This window comes from Ornithorhynchus anatinus, chromosome 5, assembly GCF_004115215.2.
Source record: "Ornithorhynchus anatinus isolate Pmale09 chromosome 5, mOrnAna1.pri.v4, whole genome shotgun sequence".
NCBI classification, from domain to species: Eukaryota; Metazoa; Chordata; class Mammalia; order Monotremata; family Ornithorhynchidae; genus Ornithorhynchus; species Ornithorhynchus anatinus.
Genome location: NC_041732.1, coordinates 23,992,918 through 24,015,559, shown reverse-complemented (window position 1 = coordinate 24,015,559; position 22,642 = coordinate 23,992,918). Strand labels below are relative to the sequence as shown.

The following is a 22,642-nucleotide window of genomic DNA, read 5'->3' as shown; positions in this document are numbered from 1 at the left end:
TGTATCCAACCCAGCACTTAATACAGTGTTTGGTGTATAATAAATGCTAAACCAGTATCACTTAAGAAGGTGGAATTGTCCAACAACTCCTGAAGCCATTTGGTAGAACTGATGCTGAATATCTAATCCCAGGTCCACCACAAATCTGCTATGCAGACGACACACGAATCTACATCTCCTCCCCTGTTCTCTTCCCCTCTCTTCAGGCTCCTATCTCCTCCTGCCTCCAGAACATCTCCACCTGGATGTTGGCCGGCACCTAAAACTCAACATGTCCAAAACTGAGCTCCTTATCTTCCCTCCCAAGCCCTGTCCTCTTTCTCACTTCCCTGTCATTGTGGATGGTACGACCATCCTTCCCGTCTCTCAAGCCTGCAACCTTGGTGTCATCCTTGACTCTGCTCTCTCATTCACCCCACACATCCAATCTGTCACCAATGCCTGCCGGTCTCACCTTTTCAATATCGCCAAGATCCGCCCTTTCCTCTCCATCCAAACGGCTATCGTACTGGTACAAGCTCTCATAATATCCTGGTTGGATTATTGTGTCAGCCTTCTCTCTGATCTCCCTTCCTCCTGTCTCTCCACACTCCAGTCTATTCTTCACTCCGCTCCCCGGATCATCTTCCTGCAGAAACGCTCTGGGCATGTCACTCCCTTACTTAAAAACCTTCAGTGGTTGCCTATCAGCCTCCGCATGAAACAAAAACTCCTCACTCTTGGCTTCAAAGCTCTCTATCACCTTGCCCCCTCCTACCTCTCCTCCCTTCTCTCTTTCTACTGCCCACCCCACACGCTCCACTCCTCTGCTGCTCACCTCCTCACTGTCCCCTGTTCACACCTATCCCGCCATTGACCTCTGGCCCACATCCTACTGCTTTCCTGAAATGCCCTCTCTCCTCACCTCTGCCAAACTCTCTTCCCCTCTTCAAAGCCCGAGAGCCCACCTCCTCCAAGAGGCCTTCCCAGACTGAGCTTCCCCTTTTCCCTCTGCTCCCCCTTTACCCTTTGCTCCCTTCCCCTTCCCCCCTTCACCTCCCCTCTGCTAAGCCCCCTTTCTCTCTGCTTTTCCCTTTCCCTTCTCCTTCCCTCAGCACTGTGCTCATTTGTATATATTTTTGTTACCCTATTTATTTTGTTAATGAGGTGTACATCCCCTTGATTCTATTTATCATGATTGTGTTGTCTTGTTTTTGTCCATCTGTCTCCCCTGATTAGACTGTAAGCACATCATTGGGCAGGGATTGTCTCTATCTGTTGCCCAATTGTACATTCCAAGTGCTTACACATGGTACGCGCTCAATATATACTATTGAATGAATGAATGGAAAAAAACCCAAATTTGGCTGATTTCTGAGCATTTCTCTGAGACGGGGGTGATGGGATCTCTGACGACCCCCCGCCCCCGACCTAATCCAGAACCATTGTGTTGCCCCCAAATCCTTATGAACCCTACTGCCATGTTAGAGACATGGAATTTAGCCACTGGAGGGACAGCAGAGGGAGGCTCAGGGTTTACATTTCCATAAACAGACAGAAAAAGCTTCTGCTTCTGTTTTTGGTCTTGGACAGGGGTAGGCCAGCTGGAAATCAACATAAAACTTCACAAAGTGAGAGGAAGAGGACATTAAAATTGCTGACTTGGGCATCTGCCTGCTTCAGACACTCCTAAAACCTGAGGTCAGAAACTGACCTTATGGTCTGGTGTTTTGTTGTTTTTGAAAACCAGTGTAGCCTAGTAGAAAGAGCACAGGCATGAGAGTCAGGAGACCTGACACCTGCTGTGTGACCTTGGACAAGTCAGTTACCTCCTCTGTACCTCTGAGCATTAATTAGCAAAATAGGGAATAAATACAACTGTTCTTCCTCCTCCTTGGACTGTGAGCCCCATGAGGGACAGGGTCTCTGTGTCCAGCCTTATTATCATGCAACAGCAGCAGCACTTAATACAGTGCCTGGCCCATGTTAAGTGCTCAACAAATACCACAATCATTATTATGGAAGTTAAAAATGAAATACTTTTAAAGACAAATGCAGATTTAAAACAGCAATCATTCCCTGCCCCAAGGATCCAGAGTTGATAGCACCGGCCCTCTGCTTTTAGGTGCAGTACCACTCAGCTAGTCATTAATTTAGAAGCAATGTCCTGTCTTGAACCGCCATTGATTAATTAAGACCAGTTTCCTCTGTTTAGAAGCAAATCACAGTTCTTTCCTCCACTCCCTTTCCCTTAAAGATAATAACCCTCAGCCCCTCAACTAATTTTTAAATGGATGTGATTAATCAAGGAAGGCCAGCCAAGAGAAGTCAAAACCAAGGCCCCCAATCCAGTCTATGACTCCACACATGACCTCTGTTTCCCCTTTTCATAGTCACTGGCTCACAGCCCAGATTTCCCCGTGATGCTGCGTCCAGTAATTTGGGTCTTAAATTTGGCTTTCTGTTAAAAATAAAATAAAAACCCAACAACAAAAAACCCAGAACAAAATAGAGGATACAGACTCTAATGGGAATAAAAGTAATTTCACCAAATCCCCAAATAATTGCAGCCATTGGGGGGAGGATATAAATGTCCCTGCTGAGTTAGAAACCCAGATCCCAGTGCATTGCACTGTTCAGCAGGACAATCAGAAGTGGAAAAGGATGAGAAAGCTCTGACCACCTAATGCACAGCACGAGGAACAGACAAAGAAAGGCCGGTGCTGAGATGTGAAATGAGATATTTCAAATTCTTTCAGCTTAGGACTCTGGGGCTCATGGAGAAATCAGATGGGGATGACATTGTGACATTTTCAAGTGACAACAGCTATCCTGGTGGTGTCCTTCATGGTGTTGGGAGTTTTCAACCTCTTTCCCTCCTTCCAGAACAGGAAGGCCAATTGGCGGGAAATGAGGAAACCAAAAAGGAAGCAGCGATGGTATGAGATCAGACAGAGTAGAAATTCTTTTCTTCAACTCTCCTTGCCGACCGCTAGATCCAATCTCTCTTTCGAAGGAACAGATAGACATGGCCAAGGACAAATATTCCACCTTTTGGCATTCTTCTTCTCTAGTTGAGCTTGCCCCGATGACCCAAGTTCCTTTGCAAGAGCCCAAACTCCAGGAATCACATTAATTAGAAGATCTCTGGTTTGGACCTGGGCCCTGGGTTCAGGACCACCTGTTTTCTCGGTCCCAGCCACAAAAGCCCTGGGTGGAGGCCTGGAAACCAGAGCTATTCCTCCTCATCCTAGGGGGTCCCTCTGACGTCGGAAATGATCGGCTGGCATCGGATAGGCAGCTGCTAGCTTGTCCCGGGAGAGATCCCACTGGAGAGGAAGAATGAGGTACTCAGGTAGAGCCCATCCTTGGTTGCTCGGATCCTTGTCCGCCTCAGCTCTGTTAAGCACAACAACCCACTCTGCCCGGAATGCCAGCCACTTTTACTCTGAAACGGGGCTGCCGGCCTCATGAAGGGTCTCGGATACCCTCCTTCCATCGGCCCGGAGCAGCTCTGACAGGCAGCTTAGTGCAACAGCCCCGAGACCAACTCGGAGATGATCATAATGCTTTCCAGGCCAAGGAGCTGATTTCCATTCGAGCTTCGTGCGTCCCTCCCCACCCAAGCCCCCAGCCCAGGGGAGCGTGTCCACCTTCCCTTGTGGATGAACGCCACACAGTTATAATACTCAGGTCAATATATATGTGGGTATATATATTCTGGTCACTGTTTTTACACTTGAACAAAGAAAACCACTAGCTCCTGCTCATCCTATTGTCTTTGGCATCCGCCCCCTTCTGCCCGTGGTGTAACCTGCAGGAGTGTGAGCCACGGAGAACGCCCAGCCCGCCTTTTACGTGGCCCCATCGCACTCCCCGACGGTCAGTTTCAAAGCTCCCTGCTGATGCAAGGTCTTCAGGGCTTTGAATTCCAGCGGCATGGTGTGGGGGCTGGCTTGTGACGTGTAGCCGTACTTGAGGCTGTCATAATAGTGGTACTTGACCAGCTTCTGGTTCTGGTCTCGGGGAAAGGGCCAGAAGCCATAGAGGTAGATCCTGTTGCAGAAGCGTGTGGCCAGGGTGTACATCAGCAGGCCTGTGGTGGGTCTCTTGATATGCACTCTGTTCGTCAGCCAGTACCTGCAGAGGGAGAATGAAAACAAAAGTTCTGTGAGCACACAACTGATGTTACAAGCCCACAGGGAACTTGGCTTCTGGAACCAGCTTCCATGACAAGAATGTGAGCTTGGTGGTGTGGAGGATGTCATATTTCTGGGACACAGACTCTTGGAGATTGAGAGTTCATGAAAATTCCAGTGCTTGTTGGTGGAATCCTGAATCTGGAAGTCCTCCATCCACCAATCAAACAACCCATGGTATTTACTGAGTGTTTACTGTGTGCAGTACACTGTACCAAGCATCTGGGAGAGTGTACTACATTAGAGTAGGCAGGCATGGTCCCTGTCCTCAAGAAGTTTATTCTCAACTGTGAGGAATGAGGCAGGTGGGAGACAGATTCTTCAGGGTTGTGGGAGCCCGTTTATAGAATTTAGGGACTCTCTCCTCAATCAGTCAATGGTATTTATTGAGTCCCTACTGTGTACAGAGTACTGTACTAAGTCTTGGGAGAGTATCATACAACAGAGTTAGCAGACGTGCTCCCTGCCTACGTGAGCTAACAGTCTAGCCATTAATGTAAATAATAATGTATAGATATGTACATAAATGCTGTGGGGTTGAGGGAGGATCAAATACCAAATGCCCAGAGGTCATAGATTCAAATGCATAGGTGATGTCAAAGGGATCCTCCTCTCCTTCTCCTCCTCCTCCTCTTTCTCCTCCTTTTCTCTCCCTTTTTTCATCCAGCTCCTCCCTGCCCCTCCTCCTCCAGAGACTCCTAAAGAACTGTGGATGGAACATCCCCACTTTCCTTGAAGGATGACCCAGTGATTCCCTGTCTCCAGGATTCTGAATGGTCCAGTGGCAGCTACACTGTTGGCCATTCCCGAGGCAAGCAACATGCTCCAGTTTACTATATGGTGCCTCACCCCAGAGATTGGCCAGTTTCTGAGTGGCTGAGAACTTTGTGCCTGCCACACTGACTCACCAGCACCTTCAACTCTGGGAAATCACCACCTAAGGCAGGACAAGTCAGAGTGTGACAAAGGGAACTTCAGAGGAATCAAAGTAAGGAGTGAATCTGGTTGCACTGTTAAATCGGTGCCAAAGGAGTGGTGAAGTGGGGGTGGAGGAGGAGGGAGACCTGGGTTTGTACTGGAGAATTGTGGAAGCACAGTGTGTACTCAGGGAAAAGAACACCCATCCTCCAGGAAGGAGGCTCTGTTGACATCCCTCCACCTGGAGTCTGGCATGGGGGGGATCTGGGGTCTGCAGTAGAGAGGGGTTGAAGCCAGGAAACAGGGTCCAGGAGCCGGATAATTGGGATGTGAGCTTCTGTGCCCTAGGGTCCAGGGTAAGGTGGGGTCCTGGCTTTGGAAAGGCTAGAGTTCTTGGTTTGGAGTTTTTGGAGTTGGGGAACCTGGATTTTGATAGTCTCTGCCACATCACACACACACACACACGGACACCCACGGACACGCAGTTTGCTTTGTAGTATCACTCTCCCGATGTGACTTTTGGACTGAGGTTGGAACTGAGGCAGCCAGACCCACTGTCATTCAGTAGATGAAGGGAAGCAGCATGATCTAGTGGAAAAAGCATGGACCTGGGAGTCCCAGGACCTGGATTGTAATCCCAGCTGTCACCTGCTGTGTGTGACCTTAGGCAAGTCTCTGTGCCACAGGTCCCTCATCTACAAAATGGTAATTAAATATCTGTTCCCCTTCCAACTTACTGTGAGCCCTATATTAGATCTGATTATCTTTTATCTGCCCCAGCTCTTAGCACATAATGAGGGCTTAATAAATACCACAGTTATTATTATTGGAGGAGTCTTCACTTGTAGTGCACCAACAAGATTACCTGCATATTACTCTTTTTGACATACATAGCTTTTAAGACAATGCTACCCTTTATGATAGTGGTACCCATTAAAATGGTAATTCCATCTAAGACAACAGTTTTGGGGGAAATGCTGTGGTTTTCCAACAGAGAGGGGGAACAGGCGGGAGAGAGAGTGTGTATGTGTATGCATGTGTGTGCATACCTCCGTGCTCAAGTTTGTGGATGAGGCTATTTTCTCTGCTTTTTTTTCCCCTGACTCCCTTAGCCAAGAATAGACATCATGCTGTGGGATGGATTCTGCTCCAAATGGAAAAGGCCCCGAGGGAGGGGACACTCCCTTCTTTTGATCTCGTGTTTGTTTTCCAGCTGCTATCTCAGCCTGCAGAGACTGTCATCCCCACTGAGGCTCCAGCTGGGGTACAGCTGACTTTCCATCCAAATTGGTTTTCACCTGGGCCTGGCAGGGTTATGGTAACACTATTCCAACCACATCAGCTGAACTGCCTTTCTGGTTCCACCCTCAAATGGGAGGAAAACTCTGTTATTTGCTGTTTGTTTGATTTTGCACTGATTGTAAAGGAAATTTACAAATGGAAATGCTTCTTGGTCATCAGCCCCTGAATATCAAGAAAGTAGGGGTTCAAACCTGGGATACCAAACAGTTCAATGGTTCCTTTATAACAATAAAAGGAGGCTCCACTTAAGGATCTGGGAGTATTTCTATAACTATCAGGAGCCAGGGCAGTCCGATTCCTTTACCTAACAAGCCGAAGCTACTGTAATCCGCTGCCCCCTTTCCTGAAACAGTTCAGTCAGGATAAACTGGTACCAGATAAATTTTGGCTAAGGCACTAAACATCCTGGGTGGCAGGATAGTTTCCCCCCATAATCAAATAATAATAATAGCAGTATTTGGTAAGTGGTGGGGTATATACAAGTCAATAAGATCAGTCCCTGTCCCCACATGGGGCTCACAGTCTAAGGGGGAAGGAGAACAGGTTTTTAATCCCCATTTTGCAGATGAGGAAAAAGGCACAGAGAAGTTAAGTGACTTGTCCGAGGTCACATGGCAAGCCAGTGGAAAAGCTGGGATTAGATCCTAGGTCCTTTGACTCCCAGGTCCAGGCTCTTTCCACCAGGCCACACTAATTCCACACACTTCCATATAAAGCACCTGTCCACCAAACACTCACAGTACTCACATAATTAATTATTGTATTTGTTAAGCATTGATAATGTGCCAAGCACTGCTGTAAGTGCTGAGGTAGATTCAAGTCAATCAGGTTGGACCCATGGGGCTCACAGTCTTAATTCCCATTTTACAGATGAGGTAACTGAGGCACAGAGAGATTAAGTGATTTACTGAAGGCCACATGGCAAACAAGTGGAGGAGCCAGGATTAAAACCCAGGTTTCCTCTGACTCCCACAAATCTCTCTGTACAAATCTATGCACAGAAGCACCCTCATTAATACACCCAGGCACATACACACACACCCCCATGCACATATAGGCACAGACTCACACCTGCATACATGCAAACACTCAGGATGAACTACTGCGAGTGCAGTGGGAGTGATTCTCCCAGGGCCATGAGGACCAATTTAATTTTTCAGGGAACCTGCCTACTCCAAGTTGTTTTGGTCTGGGAAAGGCAGGGTATCTTGGGGGCTGCTACAACTGTAGAGTACCTCTGAAAGCACCCCTGGCTACATGGTTGGGCACTGCAGCATGCTCAGTGGGAATTTAGGGAACTCCCAGTGAACATGGTCTAGTTCTCTGGGACACTGGGAAGTAGCCAAGGTAGATTAGGGCAGAGCAGTGCTCTGCACACAGTAAGGATTTAATCAACATGAATGAGTGAATTAATGTTGAAGCACCTTATTTCCATCTCTCCCATATTTTCCCACTTGACTCCTCCCTGAGAGGCCTGGCCCTTGTCTACCCTAGCTCCCATCTTAAAGGGGTGAATCTGTGAGGATCCCTTTCTCATTTCTGGTAAAGTTTTATGTTTTCACCACCTACTGTATGTAGAGCACTGTGATAAGCACTTAATATAGTCTCATATAATCTAGCAGGGGTTGACTGAAATAACAGACAGGGCAAAGGAGAGGAGATATGTATATGAACTAGTCCTAAGTAACAGGGGAAGTAAGGGAGCTTTGTGAGTCTTAGTTTAGACAGCACAGGAATAATAATAATTATAATGGTATCTAAGTGCTTACTATGTGCCAAGCACTGTTCTAAGCACTGCAGTGGATACACAGTAATCAGGTTGTCCCACTTGGGGCTCAGAGTTTTAATCCTCATTTTAGGGATAAGGTAACCGAGGCACAGAGAAATTAAGTGACTTGCCCAAGTGGTAGAGCTGGGATTAGAACCCATGACCTCTGACAGCCAAGCCTATGCTCTTTCCACTAAGTCATGCTGTTGGAGAGGGACATTAATAATAATAATTGTGGTATTTGTTAAGTGCTTACTACATGCCTAGCACTGTTCTAAGCGCTGGGGTAGATACAAGGTAATCAGGTTGTCCCATGTGGGGCTTACAGTCTTTATCCCCATTTTACAGATGAGGTAACTGAGGCTCGGAGAAGTTAAGTGACTTGCCCAAAGTCACATAGCTGGTAAGTGGTGGAACCAGGATTAGAACCCATGACCTCTGAGTGTCAAGCCAGCGCTCTTTCCACTGAGCCATGCTGCTTCTTTAGGGAGGATATAATCAGGACATGGTGTAGTGGATAGAGCACGAGCCTGAGAGTCAAAAGGTCATGGGTTCTAATCCTGGCTCTGCTATTTGTCTGCAGTGTGACCTTGGACAAGTCACTTCACTTCTCTGTGCCTCAGTTTCCTCATCTGTAAAATGAGTAAGACTTTGAGACCCATGTAGGACATGGACTGTGTCCAACCTGTTTAGCTTATGTCTCCTCCAGTGCTTAGAACAGTGCCTGGCACAAAGTAAGTGCTTAACAAATACCATTTAAAAAAATAAGAAGAGTCAATAAAAGAAATTGAGAAGAATCAGCTCCAGACCTCACCTCCAAGTATATGAACCATTTTGAACCATTTCTCACATTCTTTCATTCTTTCTCCATCCCCACACTGATCCTCGGGGACTTCAATATCCACGCCGATGTTCCAGATAACCCTTCTGCGGCCCACCTTCCATCACTCCTCAACTCCACTGACCTCCTGCTCCAACCCACCTCTCCCAGTCACCAATTTGGACACACACTCGATCTCATCATTTCTAGTCACTGTACAATTTCTACCCTCAACAACTCTGTAATCCCTCTGACCACAACCTCCTCATGTGATTTCTCTTCCACACACTTTCTCCTTGCAAATCTGTCCTTTTCCCCCTCAGAAACCTCTGATCTTTTGACCCCATCCTTCTTCTATTTACTCTGACCACTAGTTTCAACTGTTCACTCTCCAAGCACTCAAGAGAGTACAGTATAGCAGAGTTGGTAGTCGCCCAAATACCAAGTCTCCTCTAGACAAAATAACAAAGCCACTCAGTGCGTGAGGCCCCTCCTAGCTCATCACCTTCCTTCACAAGTAAACAAGAACTCCTGAGCGATGTCTGACAAGGACACAGGGCACAGTTTAATGAGCAGCTTGTAATAGAAGCTGAATGAGTTATGCAGAACAAATCACTCTCTATTTCCTCTTTATCTCTTTGGTTCCTGTGGCCAATTTTGAGAATGTGGCTGGTGCGGATACAGTTTCTCTCCTTGGGACAACAGCTGGAGATTGAAACAAAAAACTAATTAATTTTTCCTCCCCAAATGATGTTGGCTGGGTGTATCAGGGCTGCTATGTTGATGATGCACCTTTATTGTCCCAGGCTCCAAATTTTAATTGGAAGCAAGGTAATCTCAAAGAAGGCAGTAATTATTTTTCAAATTGGCTCCACCCATCACCATTACATTAAAAACAGTGTTTTACGAACATGGACAGCAATAACCAAAGAAAACACAAAGAGTTTCAGAAACATGTTTCCTCCCTTCTGTTTGGGAACTCTGCTTGCTGTGTGCAAAGCAGTGGGTAATTCCTTTGGGCAGCAGAGTCACTTTCTAGAGCGCTTCTCTTCAAGAAGGCTAGACTGATTCCCACATCACAAGTAAGGGACAAGTGTTATAGATGTTGGGAAACTGAAGCACAGAGAAGTGCTATCCTCACCTAGGATCATGCAGCCAACCAATGACAAAACCGGAAATAGAAAGCTGATGATACTTTATGTTAATCCTGAGTCTGGAAGGCCAAATGGCTACTTAGATTAGCACATTTTGGACACATATTCAGGAGGACTCATTCTCTGGAGAAGACACTAATGCTAGGAAAAGTCCAGGGAAAACTTGGAATAGGCAGACCAGCAGCTAGATGGATAGAAACTGTAACAATGATAACTGAAGAACCGTTAGCAAGTTTACAGATTATGGCAGAAGACAGGATGCTCTGGAGGAAATATATCCATAAAGTCGCTATGAGTCAGAAACGACTCGACAGCACTTGATAATAATAGTGGAGAGAGCACGGGTCTAGGAGTCAGAAGGATCTGGGTTCTAATCCTGTTCCTCTACCAGTCTGCAGTATGACCTTGGGCAAATCACTTTACTTCCCTGTGCCTCAGTTCCCTCATCTGTAAAATGGAGATTAAGACTCAGAATTCTATGTGGGACAGGGACTGCGTCCAATCCTATTATGTTTTATCTAACCCAGTGCCAGGCACATAGTAAGCACTTAACAAATATTATTATTATTACCTGTGGTCCAAATAGGCCACTGTGGCTTGGCTTGGAGCCTGGGCCCCCACAGCCCTGGCCTGGTTCATCTGGAATCTGGCCCACTAACAAGCCTGTCTCTGCCTTCCTCTGCTGGATTTCTGGCTAACTCGTACTGGCTCCTCTCCACGGCCTGGCTCCTACTTCTCCTGCTGCTCCATGCCCTGGGCCCCGGCACACCGCCACTTCTCCTCTGTAGCTTCAGCTGACACTGAGGGCCATATAGAGCAGTGGGGGAAGCAGTGGGGCCTAGTGGAAAACTGGGATATCTGGGTTCTAATCCCAGCTCTGCCACTTGCCTGCAGTGTGACCTTGGACAAATCCCCTAACTTCTCTGTTCCTCATTTCCTCATCTGTAAAATGGGGATTCAATATCTAGTCTCCCCATTAGACTGTGAGCCCCTTGTGGGGTAGGGAGTGTGTTCGTGCTTCTCGTGGAGAAGCAGCGTGGCTCAGTGGAAAGAGCACGGGCTTTGGAGTCAGGGCTCATGAGTTCGAATCCCAGCTCTGCCACTTGTCGGCTGTGTGACTGTGGGCAAGTCACTTAACTTCTCTGTGCCTCAGTTCCCTCATCTGTAAAATGGGGATTAAGATTGTGAGCCCCACGTGGGACAACCTGATTCCCCTATGTCTACCCCAGCGCTTAGAACAGTGCTCGGCACATAGTAAGTGCTTAACAAATACCAACATTGTTATTATTATTATTATTGTTCAACTTGATTATCAGGTATCAACTCAGAGTTTGGTCTAAAGTAAGTACTTTACCATAATTATTAGTGTTACCTGTCCTTTTTACTGCCCTGGTGAGTACAACCTTTTGATGTGACAGGCTTATTTACCCAATCCCGCTCACTCTTCAGGTTCTAGAGAGCTGACTTTGTTCTCTGACAAAGTTTCCATGGCGAGAAAGTGGATTCGGAGTGAAAAACAGCATGGATGTAAAGGGTGTGAGGTGAGATCAAGAGGGTAGCAGCCTGGAAGGGGGTGAGAAAAATGAGCAAACTTGGCAGGGAATGAGGAAGAGAGGTGGGGAGAGTTGAAGCACATGGGATGAGGAAGTGTGATGGAAGGAGAGTGGGATGATGGGTGAAAGAATCTATTCCCGCCTATCCCGCCGTCGACCCCTGGCCCATGTCCTCCCACTGTCCTGGAATGCCCTCCCTCCTCACCTCCGCCAAACTAATTCTCTTCCCCTCTTCAAAGCCCTACTGAGAGCTCTCCTCCTCCAAGAGGCCTTCCCAGACTGAGCTTGTCCTTTTCCCTCTGCTCCCTCTGCTGTCTCTCTGACCCCCCTTCACATCCCCTCAGCTAAGCCCCCTTCCCCCCCTTTCCCTCTGCTCCTCCCCCCTCCTTTCCCCTCCCCTCAGCACTGTGCTAGTTCGCTCATTTGTATATATTCTTATTACCCTAATTATTTTGTTAATGAGATGTACATCCCCTTGATTCTTTTTATTGCTATTGTTTTTGTCTGTCTGTCTCCCCCGATTAGACTGTAAGCCCGTCAATGGGCAGGGATTGTCTCTAACTACTGCCGAATTGTACATTCCAAGCGCTTAGTACAGTGTTCTGCACAGAGTAAGCACTCAATAAATACTATTGAATGAGTAAGAGGCTGAGGGGAAGGAGAGAGTGGTGGGTGGTGGAAAGGACTGAGAATCAGCCTGGACCCCTTGAAGCTGTGCCTTCTCAGGCAGGCCCCACCGCACTGCATGTTTTCCAGACCTCTTCCAAGAAGGGAATCAATTCCAGACTCCTGCTGGGCCTTGGATTAATGATAAATAGGCTGCTGAAGGCTGAGTTCCCCTCCCCTCCACACTAAGCGAGTTGAACCTACAGGATGTGTGGATATACTAGTGAAAAGATCAAAGGTCTCAGAGGCAGAGGACCAAGGTTCGAATTCTAACTCTGCCATTTGCCTGCTGGATGACCTTGGGGAAGTCAGTCAATCAAAAAATCAATTAGGGGTATTAATTGAGCACTTACTGTATGCATGGCACTGAATTAAGGGCTTGGGGGAGTAAATACAAATAAGGTTGGTAGACTTAATCCCCACCCATGTGATGCTTAGAATCTAGAAGTGGGGCTGGGGCAGACTTTAAAATGAATTATGGAGCAGGGAAGCCAGAGAGTAAAAGGATATATACGTTGTGTTGTGAGAGGTTGGGTATCCAAGTGCTTAGGCAAGTCATTTAACTTCTCTGTGTTTCACTTTCCGCATCTGTTAAATAAGGATAAAACAACTGTTCTTCCTCCCTCTTATACTATATAAATGCCATGGCGTAGTGGATAGAGCACGAGCCTGGTAGTCAGAGGTTTTGGGTTCTAATCCTGACTCCGCCACTCGTCTGCTGTGTGACCTTGGGCAAATCACTTCACTTTTCTGTGCCTCAGTTCCCTCATCTGTAAAATGGGAATTCAGACTGTGGTTCCCACGTGGGACAGGGAGCTTGTACAATCCGATTTGCTTGTTTCCAACGCAATGCTTAGTACATTACCTGGCACATAGTTAAGTGCTTAACACACACCATAATTATTATTATTATTATTGTGAGGGAAAGGGACTGTGTCCTACCAGATTAGTTTGTATCTACCCCAGCATTTAGTACAGTACTTGGCAAATAGAGGGCACTTTACAAATACCACTATTACTGAACATTGTGTCCCTGAGCCTGGAAATCGGAATACCTGGTTTCTAATCCCAGCTCTGCTATTTGCCTGCTATATTACCTTGGGCAAGGTAACTTCTGTAAAAAATGGGGATTCAACATCTGCTTGCTCTCCTACTTAGACTGTGAGCCCTTTGTGGGATAGGGGCTGTGTCCAACCTAATTGTCTTTTATCTACCCCAGTTTTCAATACAATACTTGGCACAGGAAGTGTTTTACAAATACAATAATAAAAATGATCATAATTGTATTATTGTTATTATTATTAAGAAGCTGCTCTGGCCCACTCATTCTCTAGTGGGCCCAATCATCAGCAGCAGCAAAAGTTATAAAGTTAAAAAGTTTAAAACAGAACTGAGACCAGTATCCATTGAAGAATACCTTTCTCCTGGGAGGCCAGGTAGGGTAGGTGTGTCAACGAGACCCACGAGGTATTAATAGCTGAGAAACACCAATCAGGACTTTAAATATTTATGGTTACTATCATTAATAATATACTTACTTATGGCTCTTTTTTATGCCAATAAAGTCACAGTTTGGGAAATGACCATTTTCCTATTTGGCCACCCTATTATCTGCTCGATTGTTCCTAGTTGCCCCGAGATGTGTGTGCTGTTTGTTATTGTTTTTGTCATATGCTGTCAAGTCGTGTCCGACCCATAGTGATGCCATAAACACCTCTCTCCCAGAAAACCTCACTCTCTATGTGCAATTTTTCTGGTAGTGTATCTATAGAGTTTTCTTGGTAAAAATACGGAAGTGGTTTACCATTGCCTCCTTCTGGAGTGCCGTTTAGGGATGGATAAAGATTGCTTCTTCAAAACCTTACCCCCTTCCACCTCACTCCATTACTCTCCTAGTACTCCCCAGCCCTCACACTTTACTCATCTAATACCATCCTACTCACTATACCTCGATCTCACCCATCTTGCCACTGAACTCTCACCTACATCCTGCCTCTGGCCTGGAGCACCCTCCCCTTTCATATCTGACAATCACTCTTCCCGTCTTCAAAGGAAGGCACTTCTCCAAGAGGCTTTTTCTAACTAAGCCCTCATTTCCTTTTCTTCCACTCCCTTCTGATTTGCTCCCTTTACTGACTCCAACCCTAAGCCCCCCAGCACTTATGTAACCATCTGTAATTTAAAAATTTATATTGATGTCTGTCTCCCCCTCTAAACTGTAAGCTCACTGTGGGCACGGAATGTGTCTTTTGTATTGTTGTGTTGAACTCTTCCAAGTACTTAGTATGGTGTTCTGTATACAGTAAGTTCTCAATAAATAAGACTGATTAATTGCTTCCTGCAGAGCGGATCCAGAGTTTCGTACTATAAGCAGATGTTGCAGGAGTCTACTCCCGGCAGCCCGGGAGAATACCCCCATCTCATTTCCGAACATGATAACGTATATATATATAAAACATGTGTATACATATATATTATAAAATATTCTCTCTGTGATGATGATGATGATTATGACTGCTAAAAATCCATTTCACAGCACTGAGATAACTCTGCCCTCCTTTCTGCATGGAGTTTCTCAGAGGTTAAGGGAAAGCAGGTGGCTATAAGTGAATGAACTCTAGGGTCTCGGTGTAGGGTAAGGAGGTACTTCCTGAATTCAATCCATCATGGTATTTATTGAGTGCTTACTGAGTTCAGAGCACTGTACAAAGCTTGAGTGAGGGTACAGTACAATCGAGTTCGTAGATATGATCCTTGGCCTCAAGAGTTTATAATCCAGTGGGAGAAGCAGACGTTAAATTACAAAAGGGGAAAGCAGCAGAGTATAAGGGAATGTACATAAGGCCTTTTTGGGCTGGGGGTTGGGTGAGTTTCAAAGTATTTAAGGGGTACCGATCCAAGTGTGTAGGCAACACAGAAAGGAGGGTGAATAGAGTGGAGAGATAAGGGGATAGTAGAGAAAAGTTTCTTGGAAGAGAAATGATTTTAGTAGGATTTTGAAGATGGAGAAGGTGATGGTCTGTTGGGAGTCCCAGGCAGGAGGAAGGGTGTGAGCAAAGAGTGGAAGGCGAGCAAGAGGAGATTGAGCTACAGTGTTGTAGGTTGGTGTTAGAGGAGCAAAGTATATGGACTATGGGTTGTAGTGGGAGAAGGGCAAGGGTAGTGAGAATCCATTCTGGTTTTACCACCTCTAATTTTCAGAACCATGACATTGGGTTAAATCCTACTCTCTGAAGGGGCATTGAGAGACGACAGATTATTAGCTCTTCCTCTAGACTGTTAGCTCATTCTCTTGATGATAAGCTCACTGTGGGCAGGGAATGTGTCTGTTTATTGTTATATTGTACTTTCCCAAGGGCTTAGTACAGTACTCTGCACCCAGTAAGCACTCAGTAAATATGAATGAATGACTGACCACAGGACTAGGGGCTTGGGTCACTGTTGAGAGATCCTCTAGACTGTAAGCTCATTGTGGGCAGGGAATGTGTCTACTAACTCTTTTATAATGAACTCTCCCAAGTGGTTAGTACAGTGCTCTGAATACAGTAAGCTTTCAATAAATATGAGTGATTGATTGAGCAAGACACTCCAGAGGGGAATTAAAAGGGTCCACCACCCACTGAGCCTGGAAGGTTATAGGTTCAAAACAAAGAAGAAGAAAAACTTTCACATTGTAAGTGGCAAGCACGAGTACACAGTTTGTTTCCACTGGAAACTGGGCAGGTAGAAAATATCACTAGCTTCAAGAAGAGCTTGATTAAATGATTATGGTACTTATTAAAGACTTACTATTTGTCAAGCCCTCTGTTAAATGCTGGGGTAGATAAAAGATAATCAGATTGGACACTGTCCCTGTCCCATGCAGGGCTCACAGTCTCTGTAGGAAAGAGATAGATCTAATCCTCATTTTAAAGATGAGGGAACTGAGGCTCAGAGAAGTTAAATGACTTGCCCAAGGTCACCCAGCAGACAAGCACCCACGTTGCTTCCAGTTGGTTAATTGATTTGATTAAGTTGCTCAAGGTCACTCAGCAGGTAAGTCGTGGAGCTGAGATGACAACACCTGTCTCCTGATTTCATGTCCTGCGCTTTTTCTACTAGCAAGGGAATTCATACCACCGGAACTGCCCGTGGAGGGGGTCCCAACACAGGACCCCCTCTTCTCCCTGTGCTCATTCTCCTGTTTGGCAGCTGACTGGGATCCCTTGCCCTTAACAGAACAGCAGGTTCCTGGCTCCTAGCCAGCTGTTCCTGCATCAGGCTGATAAGACAATGAGGCACTCAAGGACACCTTTGTTTGATTAACGCCTATTCAGTGTCCTGGGTGAGGCATGTGAAGGGGTGAAGGGAAGGGGGTCTTATAAGGCACCAGTACAACTTCGGGGGCCATTCACTGGCCACAGGGAGCTGTTCAGTGGCCACCAGTTTGCATTGTTCCTAGCCTGCTGGTGGGGGGAGATGCTGCAGAGAGACATGGGATTAAATATGCCAAGGTAGAGCTTTCCTGGCCAAAGGGGGATTTTTCTAATAATAATAATGATAATGGTATTTGTTAAGCACTTACTACATGCCAAGTACTGTTCTAAGCATTGGGTTAGATACAAGATAACAGGTTGTGTCACATGGAATTTACAGTCTTAATCCCCATTTTACAGATGAGGTAACTGATGCACAGAGAGGTTAAGTGGTTTGCCCAAGGTCACACAGCAGACAAGTGGCAGAGCCAGGATTAGAATCCACATCCTCTAACTCCCAAGCCTGTGGTCTTTCCACAAAGCTACACTGCTTCTTTTTTCTGAGACAGCCCCTTCTGTGACTGGTATGGAATAAGTCTACTCAGACCCAGCTGCCTCTGGCACTGCATCCCTTCCTCTGAGCCCCTTCAACACATCCTCTCACCTATCTCTGAGGCCGCCACTCCCTTTTCCTCTGATTCCCCTCCCTGTTTCCAGACACGGTGGACATTTGGCGCTCTTGTGAGAGAAGGCAGAGGCGCAGTTCTTCTCAGTGCTGAGCGATGCCATCTAAATCCACCCTCCCATCCTCATCCTCAAAGAGGGATTACTGTATCAGCCTCCTTGCTGACCTCCCAGCCTCCTGTCTCTCCCCACTCCAGTCCACACTTCACTCTGCTGCCCACATCATTTTTCTACAAAAAAGTTCAGGTCATATTTCCCCTCTCCTCAAGAAACTCCAGTGGTTGCCCATCCACCTCTGCATCAAACAGAAACTCCTCACCATTGGTTTTAAACCACTCAATCACCTTGTCCCCTCCTACTTCATCCTGTTACTCTCCTACTACAACCAAGCCCTCACACTTTGTTCCTCTAATGCTAACCTTAATGTACCTTGATCTTGTCTATATAGCTGTCAACCTCTCACTCACATCCTGCCTCTGGCTTGGAATGCCCTCCCTCCTTGTAACCAATAGGCAATTTCTCTCCCCCACTTCAAAGCCTTATTGAAGTCACATCTCCTCCAAGAGGCCTTCCCTGACTGAGCTGTCTTTTCATTTTCTTCAACTTCCTTCTGTGTCGCCCTGACTTGCTCCCTTTATTCATCACCCCTCCCAACCTTTCAATACTTATGTTTATATCTATTATTTATAGATATGTTTATTTTTATTATATAATTATTTAAATATAATTATTTTTTATATTTATGAATATTAACATCTGTCTCCCCCTCTAGACTGTAAGCTTGTTGTGGCCAGGGAATATGTCTTATCCCAAGCGCTTAGTGCAATGCTTTGAACACAGTAAGTCTCAATGAATACGATTGGTTGGCTCCACTCCCAGCTGAGGGGATGTCTCCTAAGCCCTTGACATAGGACCTCATCTCTCTGGCAATCATCCACCCCGGCCCTTGGTGGGCTCCGAGTCCTGAGCAGGAGTTGCTGGAGAATGATGTGTGTCAACACAAATGTCCCAGCTTCTTGGGGTAGTGGAGACCTGACTGACTCCCCTTTTGTACAAGCAAACAACCCCCTGGATACCACCAGCCCTGAGGTGGGCCACAGAAGGAACTCAGACCAATTCAGACAAAACGATACCTTGTACATGCCCCCTCTCTTCCAGGAGGGAGAACTGGAGAGAACTGAACGGGCAGTGAGTGGGAAGGTGAGACTGTTGCTTTACTCATTCATTCACTCAATACTATTTATTGAGTGCTTACTGTGTGCAGAGCATTATACTAAGTGCTTGGGCGAGTACAATATAACAGTATAACAGACACATTTCCTGTTAACAACAATCTAGAGGAGGAGACAGACACACTCCTAAGCTTGAGGAACCAGAACTCGCCAAATCCCGCATACTTCTCTCCCATTTCACTTTCTGAAGGCACGCCAATCTCTGATGGCCATCCCTGGGTTCGGTGCAGCTCAGACCCCAAACAATCTGTGGCTATTCTGGGAGAGTAGGCATTACACCTCAGGTGGTGGGTTTTGCTCTTCATTGGGGATGACCAAGGTGGCATGACTTGGATTCCCTACCCTACAGATAGCCGGAGACCCTGGCCTGGGTTATCTCCATCATTTCAACATGTCTTTTCCCTAGAAGATCCTCCCTCTAATGGGGACATGGCCAGGACCCACTCTCAGAAACTAAGGAGTCATCGAATAACTGCATTTCACACGCTCTTATGCTTATTTCCTTCCTTCTCTCTAAGTAGTCCCAGGGTAGAAGTCAGATCCAGGAGCTGCTCTTGGACACACTCTTTCCTGCAAACATGAAAGGTAATGTCACCAGCTACTACTGTAGTCCCTCATTGTTGCTCCTCCCCTTAGCCCCTGACTGTCAAAGTTACACAGCTAAACCACCCAGAGCAGAGGGAAACAAGAGATCTGAGCCTCCTTTTATTATGGTATTCGTTAATCATTTACTATGTGCCAGACACTGACCTAAGAGCTGGGGTAGACACAAGCTAATCAGGTTGGACACACTCCATGTCCCACATGGGGCACACAGTCTTAATTCCCATTTTACAGATGAGGTAACTGAAGCACATAAGGTGAAGTGACTTGCTCAGGGTCACACAGCAGGTAAGTGGCAGAGCTGGAATTAGAACCCAGGTTCTCTGACTCCCAGATCGGTGATATATATAGATAGATCGATAGATATGTTAATCCACTAGACCACAATGCTTCTCCTTCTTTTCCTCCTGATCTTTTTCCTCTTGAAGAAGACAGAGAAGCCCCTCTTTTTCCCTTGGGAGAGTTCCTGATATGGGAGGGATTATTAGAAGCCTGTTGTTCAAAGGGCTTATTCCAGGGGTACAGTGCTATTCTGAAGAATCAAATAAGTCAATTAGAGCTGGAAACATTCCAGAAGAGGGGTTCCTTAGCCCCGTTTTCTCTATGGGCTCCCATTCTTCTTCTCTTATCTACTCTGTCCGAGAAGAATGTCTCATTCAGTTGTCTCCTGCCAGGCAGGCTCAGTTTGGCTGTATACAGTTGCAATCAGGGAAATGCCCATTCCTAGGACTGTGAAGGGTGACTCCATGACAAACTATGATAAGAGAATCTGGGAGGTTGGAAGAGGGACAGAACAGGGAGAGGAGGGGGGACAGTGGCCAACCTGATTATTTTTCCTCTAGCCCAGTGTTTAGTACAGTGCTTGGCCCATAATAAGTGCTTAACAAATCCTATTATAATTATCATTTTTGTTATTATTATTATTATTATTTCTTCAGACCCTTTTCAGTCCTACTCCCAAATAAATAGTTTCCAACAAGGCTGCTCTGAGAGTGTGGGCTGGTTTCCTTGGGATCCAAGGTGGGTGTTCTCCCCTACCGTTATGTGGCTGGAAATGTCAGGAATTTCAGGAGGAATTTGGATAGATTCATGAGTGAAGAGTTGACCCTAAGATCTTGGAGGGATAGAGAGGGTAAAGTTAGGGATGCTAGATGGTCCATCCCTAATCAGAGGGCAACACTTTACCATTGTTCCTCTGAATATTCAAGGCTCCCGGCAATTAGCTTTTGGAGTCCTCTCCTGGGCTAATTATAATAATTATAGTACTTGTTAATAATATAATAATAATAGTATTTGTTAAGCACTTACCTTGTGCCAAGCACTGTTCTAAGCACTGGGGTAGATACAAGATTGTCAGGTTGTCCCACTTGGGGGCTCACAGTCTTAATCCCCATTTTACAGATGAGGTAACTAGGCCACAGAGAAGTTAAGTGACTTGCCAAAAGTTACACAGCAGACAAGTGGCAGAGCCAAGATTAGAACCCCACATTCTCTGACTTCCAACCACTAAGCTCCGCTGCTTCTCAAGTTAAGCGCTCATTATTGTTCCAAGCGCCCTCTCAGGACCGCACCTGGAGAGTTTCCAATACTCTACCTGTCTTGGCTTTGGGAGGAAGAGTCAAGCAGAGGCATACCCATTCCATTCCTAGCAAGTGGAAGGCAATCTGCTACAAGTCAGAACTCACCTTTACTGGGCAGCAGCAGCATGGGAGAGAACCAAGGGAAGAGACTCAAGTTTACTGTGCAGAAGAAAGTAATGGTAAAACACTTCTGCATTTTTACCAAAACCACTTTATGGGTACACTACCAGAATGATTGCAATGGAGAATGGGGCATTCTAAGAGAGATGTGACCATGGAGTCACTATGGATAGGAGATGACTGTATGGCATAAGATGTTCTGAACACTGAACACTGTTTGAAGTGCTGGGGTAGATACAAGTTGATTGGGTTGGACAATGTCCCTGTCACACCTGGGGCTCACAGTCTTAATCCCCATTTTACAGATGAGGTAACTGAGGCCCAAAGAAGAGAAGTGACTTGCCCAAGGTCACAGCAGAAATATGGTGAAGCTGGGATTATAACCCAAGTCCTTCTGACTCTCAGGCCCATGCTTTATCCACTTAACCATGCTGCTTCTCTGTCAGGTAAGGCTGGGACCACCTTCTCTTGGCTACCCAATCTGGGAACCCGGAAGCCAGCTAGACTTAATGCTGCTGCTGGATGGGAAGACTGGGTTCCCCCGACCCTCCCTTAAGCCGGGGTCCCCGCCAGCTCCCCAGCCTGGACTGGCCCGGTCCATCCCAGTCCGCCAGCCCTGCAGCCTCACCCACGGACGGCGTGCAGCAGGCGCAGCGAGGGGTAGGCCGTGCGCACGTTGATGCGGTGCTTGAGAATGAGGTCGTTCACCCAATCCACACGCTCCTTGCCACCCTTGGCCATGAAGGCAGGGATCCACAGGATGCTGCCGTTGAGGCTTTGGAGTCGCTGGAGCAGCTTCTCCCTCCATGTCTCGTTGACCAGGTCCTCAAAGGCCCGCTGGATGACGGATGGGTTCATGGTCACCAGGTCCGTCTTCAGTCCCACGTCCCGGGAAAATTCTTGGACAGGGGCCAGGTTGCACCTGAGAAAGGAAATTGAAAGGTCAATTTCTTCTGCAAAGCAGGAAGGCCTCGTCAAGACCGTTTTTTCCCTCTGGGTCCCCTCTCTTCCTCTTCTCTTTCTCACTTGCTCACTTTTTCCTTCCTTTCCTCACAGGCCCATCATCTTCATCACTGATATTTATTTAGCGTTTATTACTTGCAAAGCACTGTACTAAGTGTTTGGTATACTACACTACAACAGTGGTGGCAGATACTGTCCCTGCCCACAGTGAGACTACAGCCTAGAGGGGGAGACAGACATTAATAAATATTTATAATATGTAATTTAAAGATATGTACCAGGTCTCCAACTATTGGCCATCAAGCCAATAGCAGCAGATGAAGAACCTGTCTCATTATCACAATAGAAATAATAATAATAATTGTGGTATTTGCTACATGCTCACTGTGTGCCAAACACTGTAATGAGCACTGGGTAAATATAAAGTAATCAGGTAAGACACAGCCCTCTCCTACCTGGGGCTCACAGTCTAAATGGGAGGGGGGACAGGTATGTTTGTCCCCATTTTAGAGATGAGGAATATGAGGCATAGAGAAATTGGGGAGATCATTTGATGGTTTCTTCTATATTTCTGAAAGGGGGTAAAATTCTGTAAAACCCATGTGGTAGAACTGGGATTGGAATCCAGGGCTTCTAACTCCCAGACCTAAGGTCCTTCTACTAGACCATGCTGCTTTCTCATCCAGTTGCAGGGAACTGGGAGCAGGCAGAGAACTTCTATACTCCCAAGTGCCAAGTACAGTGATCTACACAAAGAAGGCCCTCAATATTACTCCAAGGAATTTCACAGAGGAGGGAACTGAGGCACAGAGAAGTGGTGTGACTTGTCCAACATCACACAGCAGGAAACTGGCAGACCCCATTCT

At 46.4% G+C, this 22,642-nt stretch overlaps 1 protein-coding gene across 1 annotated transcript in view; it reads right to left on the bottom strand.

Moving 5' to 3' along the window:
* Positions 1–3,679: 3,679 nt before the first annotated feature.
* Positions 3,680–22,642, bottom strand: part of ST8SIA2 (ST8 alpha-N-acetyl-neuraminide alpha-2,8-sialyltransferase 2) — a 78,406-nt gene continuing 59,443 nt past the window's right edge. The window contains exons 5-6 of the mRNA XM_029064632.1: positions 21,442–21,735; positions 3,680–4,119 (exon numbers count right to left, since the gene is read on the bottom strand). Of these exons, the coding sequence (XP_028920465.1) occupies positions 3,834–4,119; positions 21,442–21,735 (580 nt within the window). The 3' untranslated portion in view covers positions 3,680–3,833. The remainder of the gene's footprint in view (positions 4,120–21,441; positions 21,736–22,642) is intronic.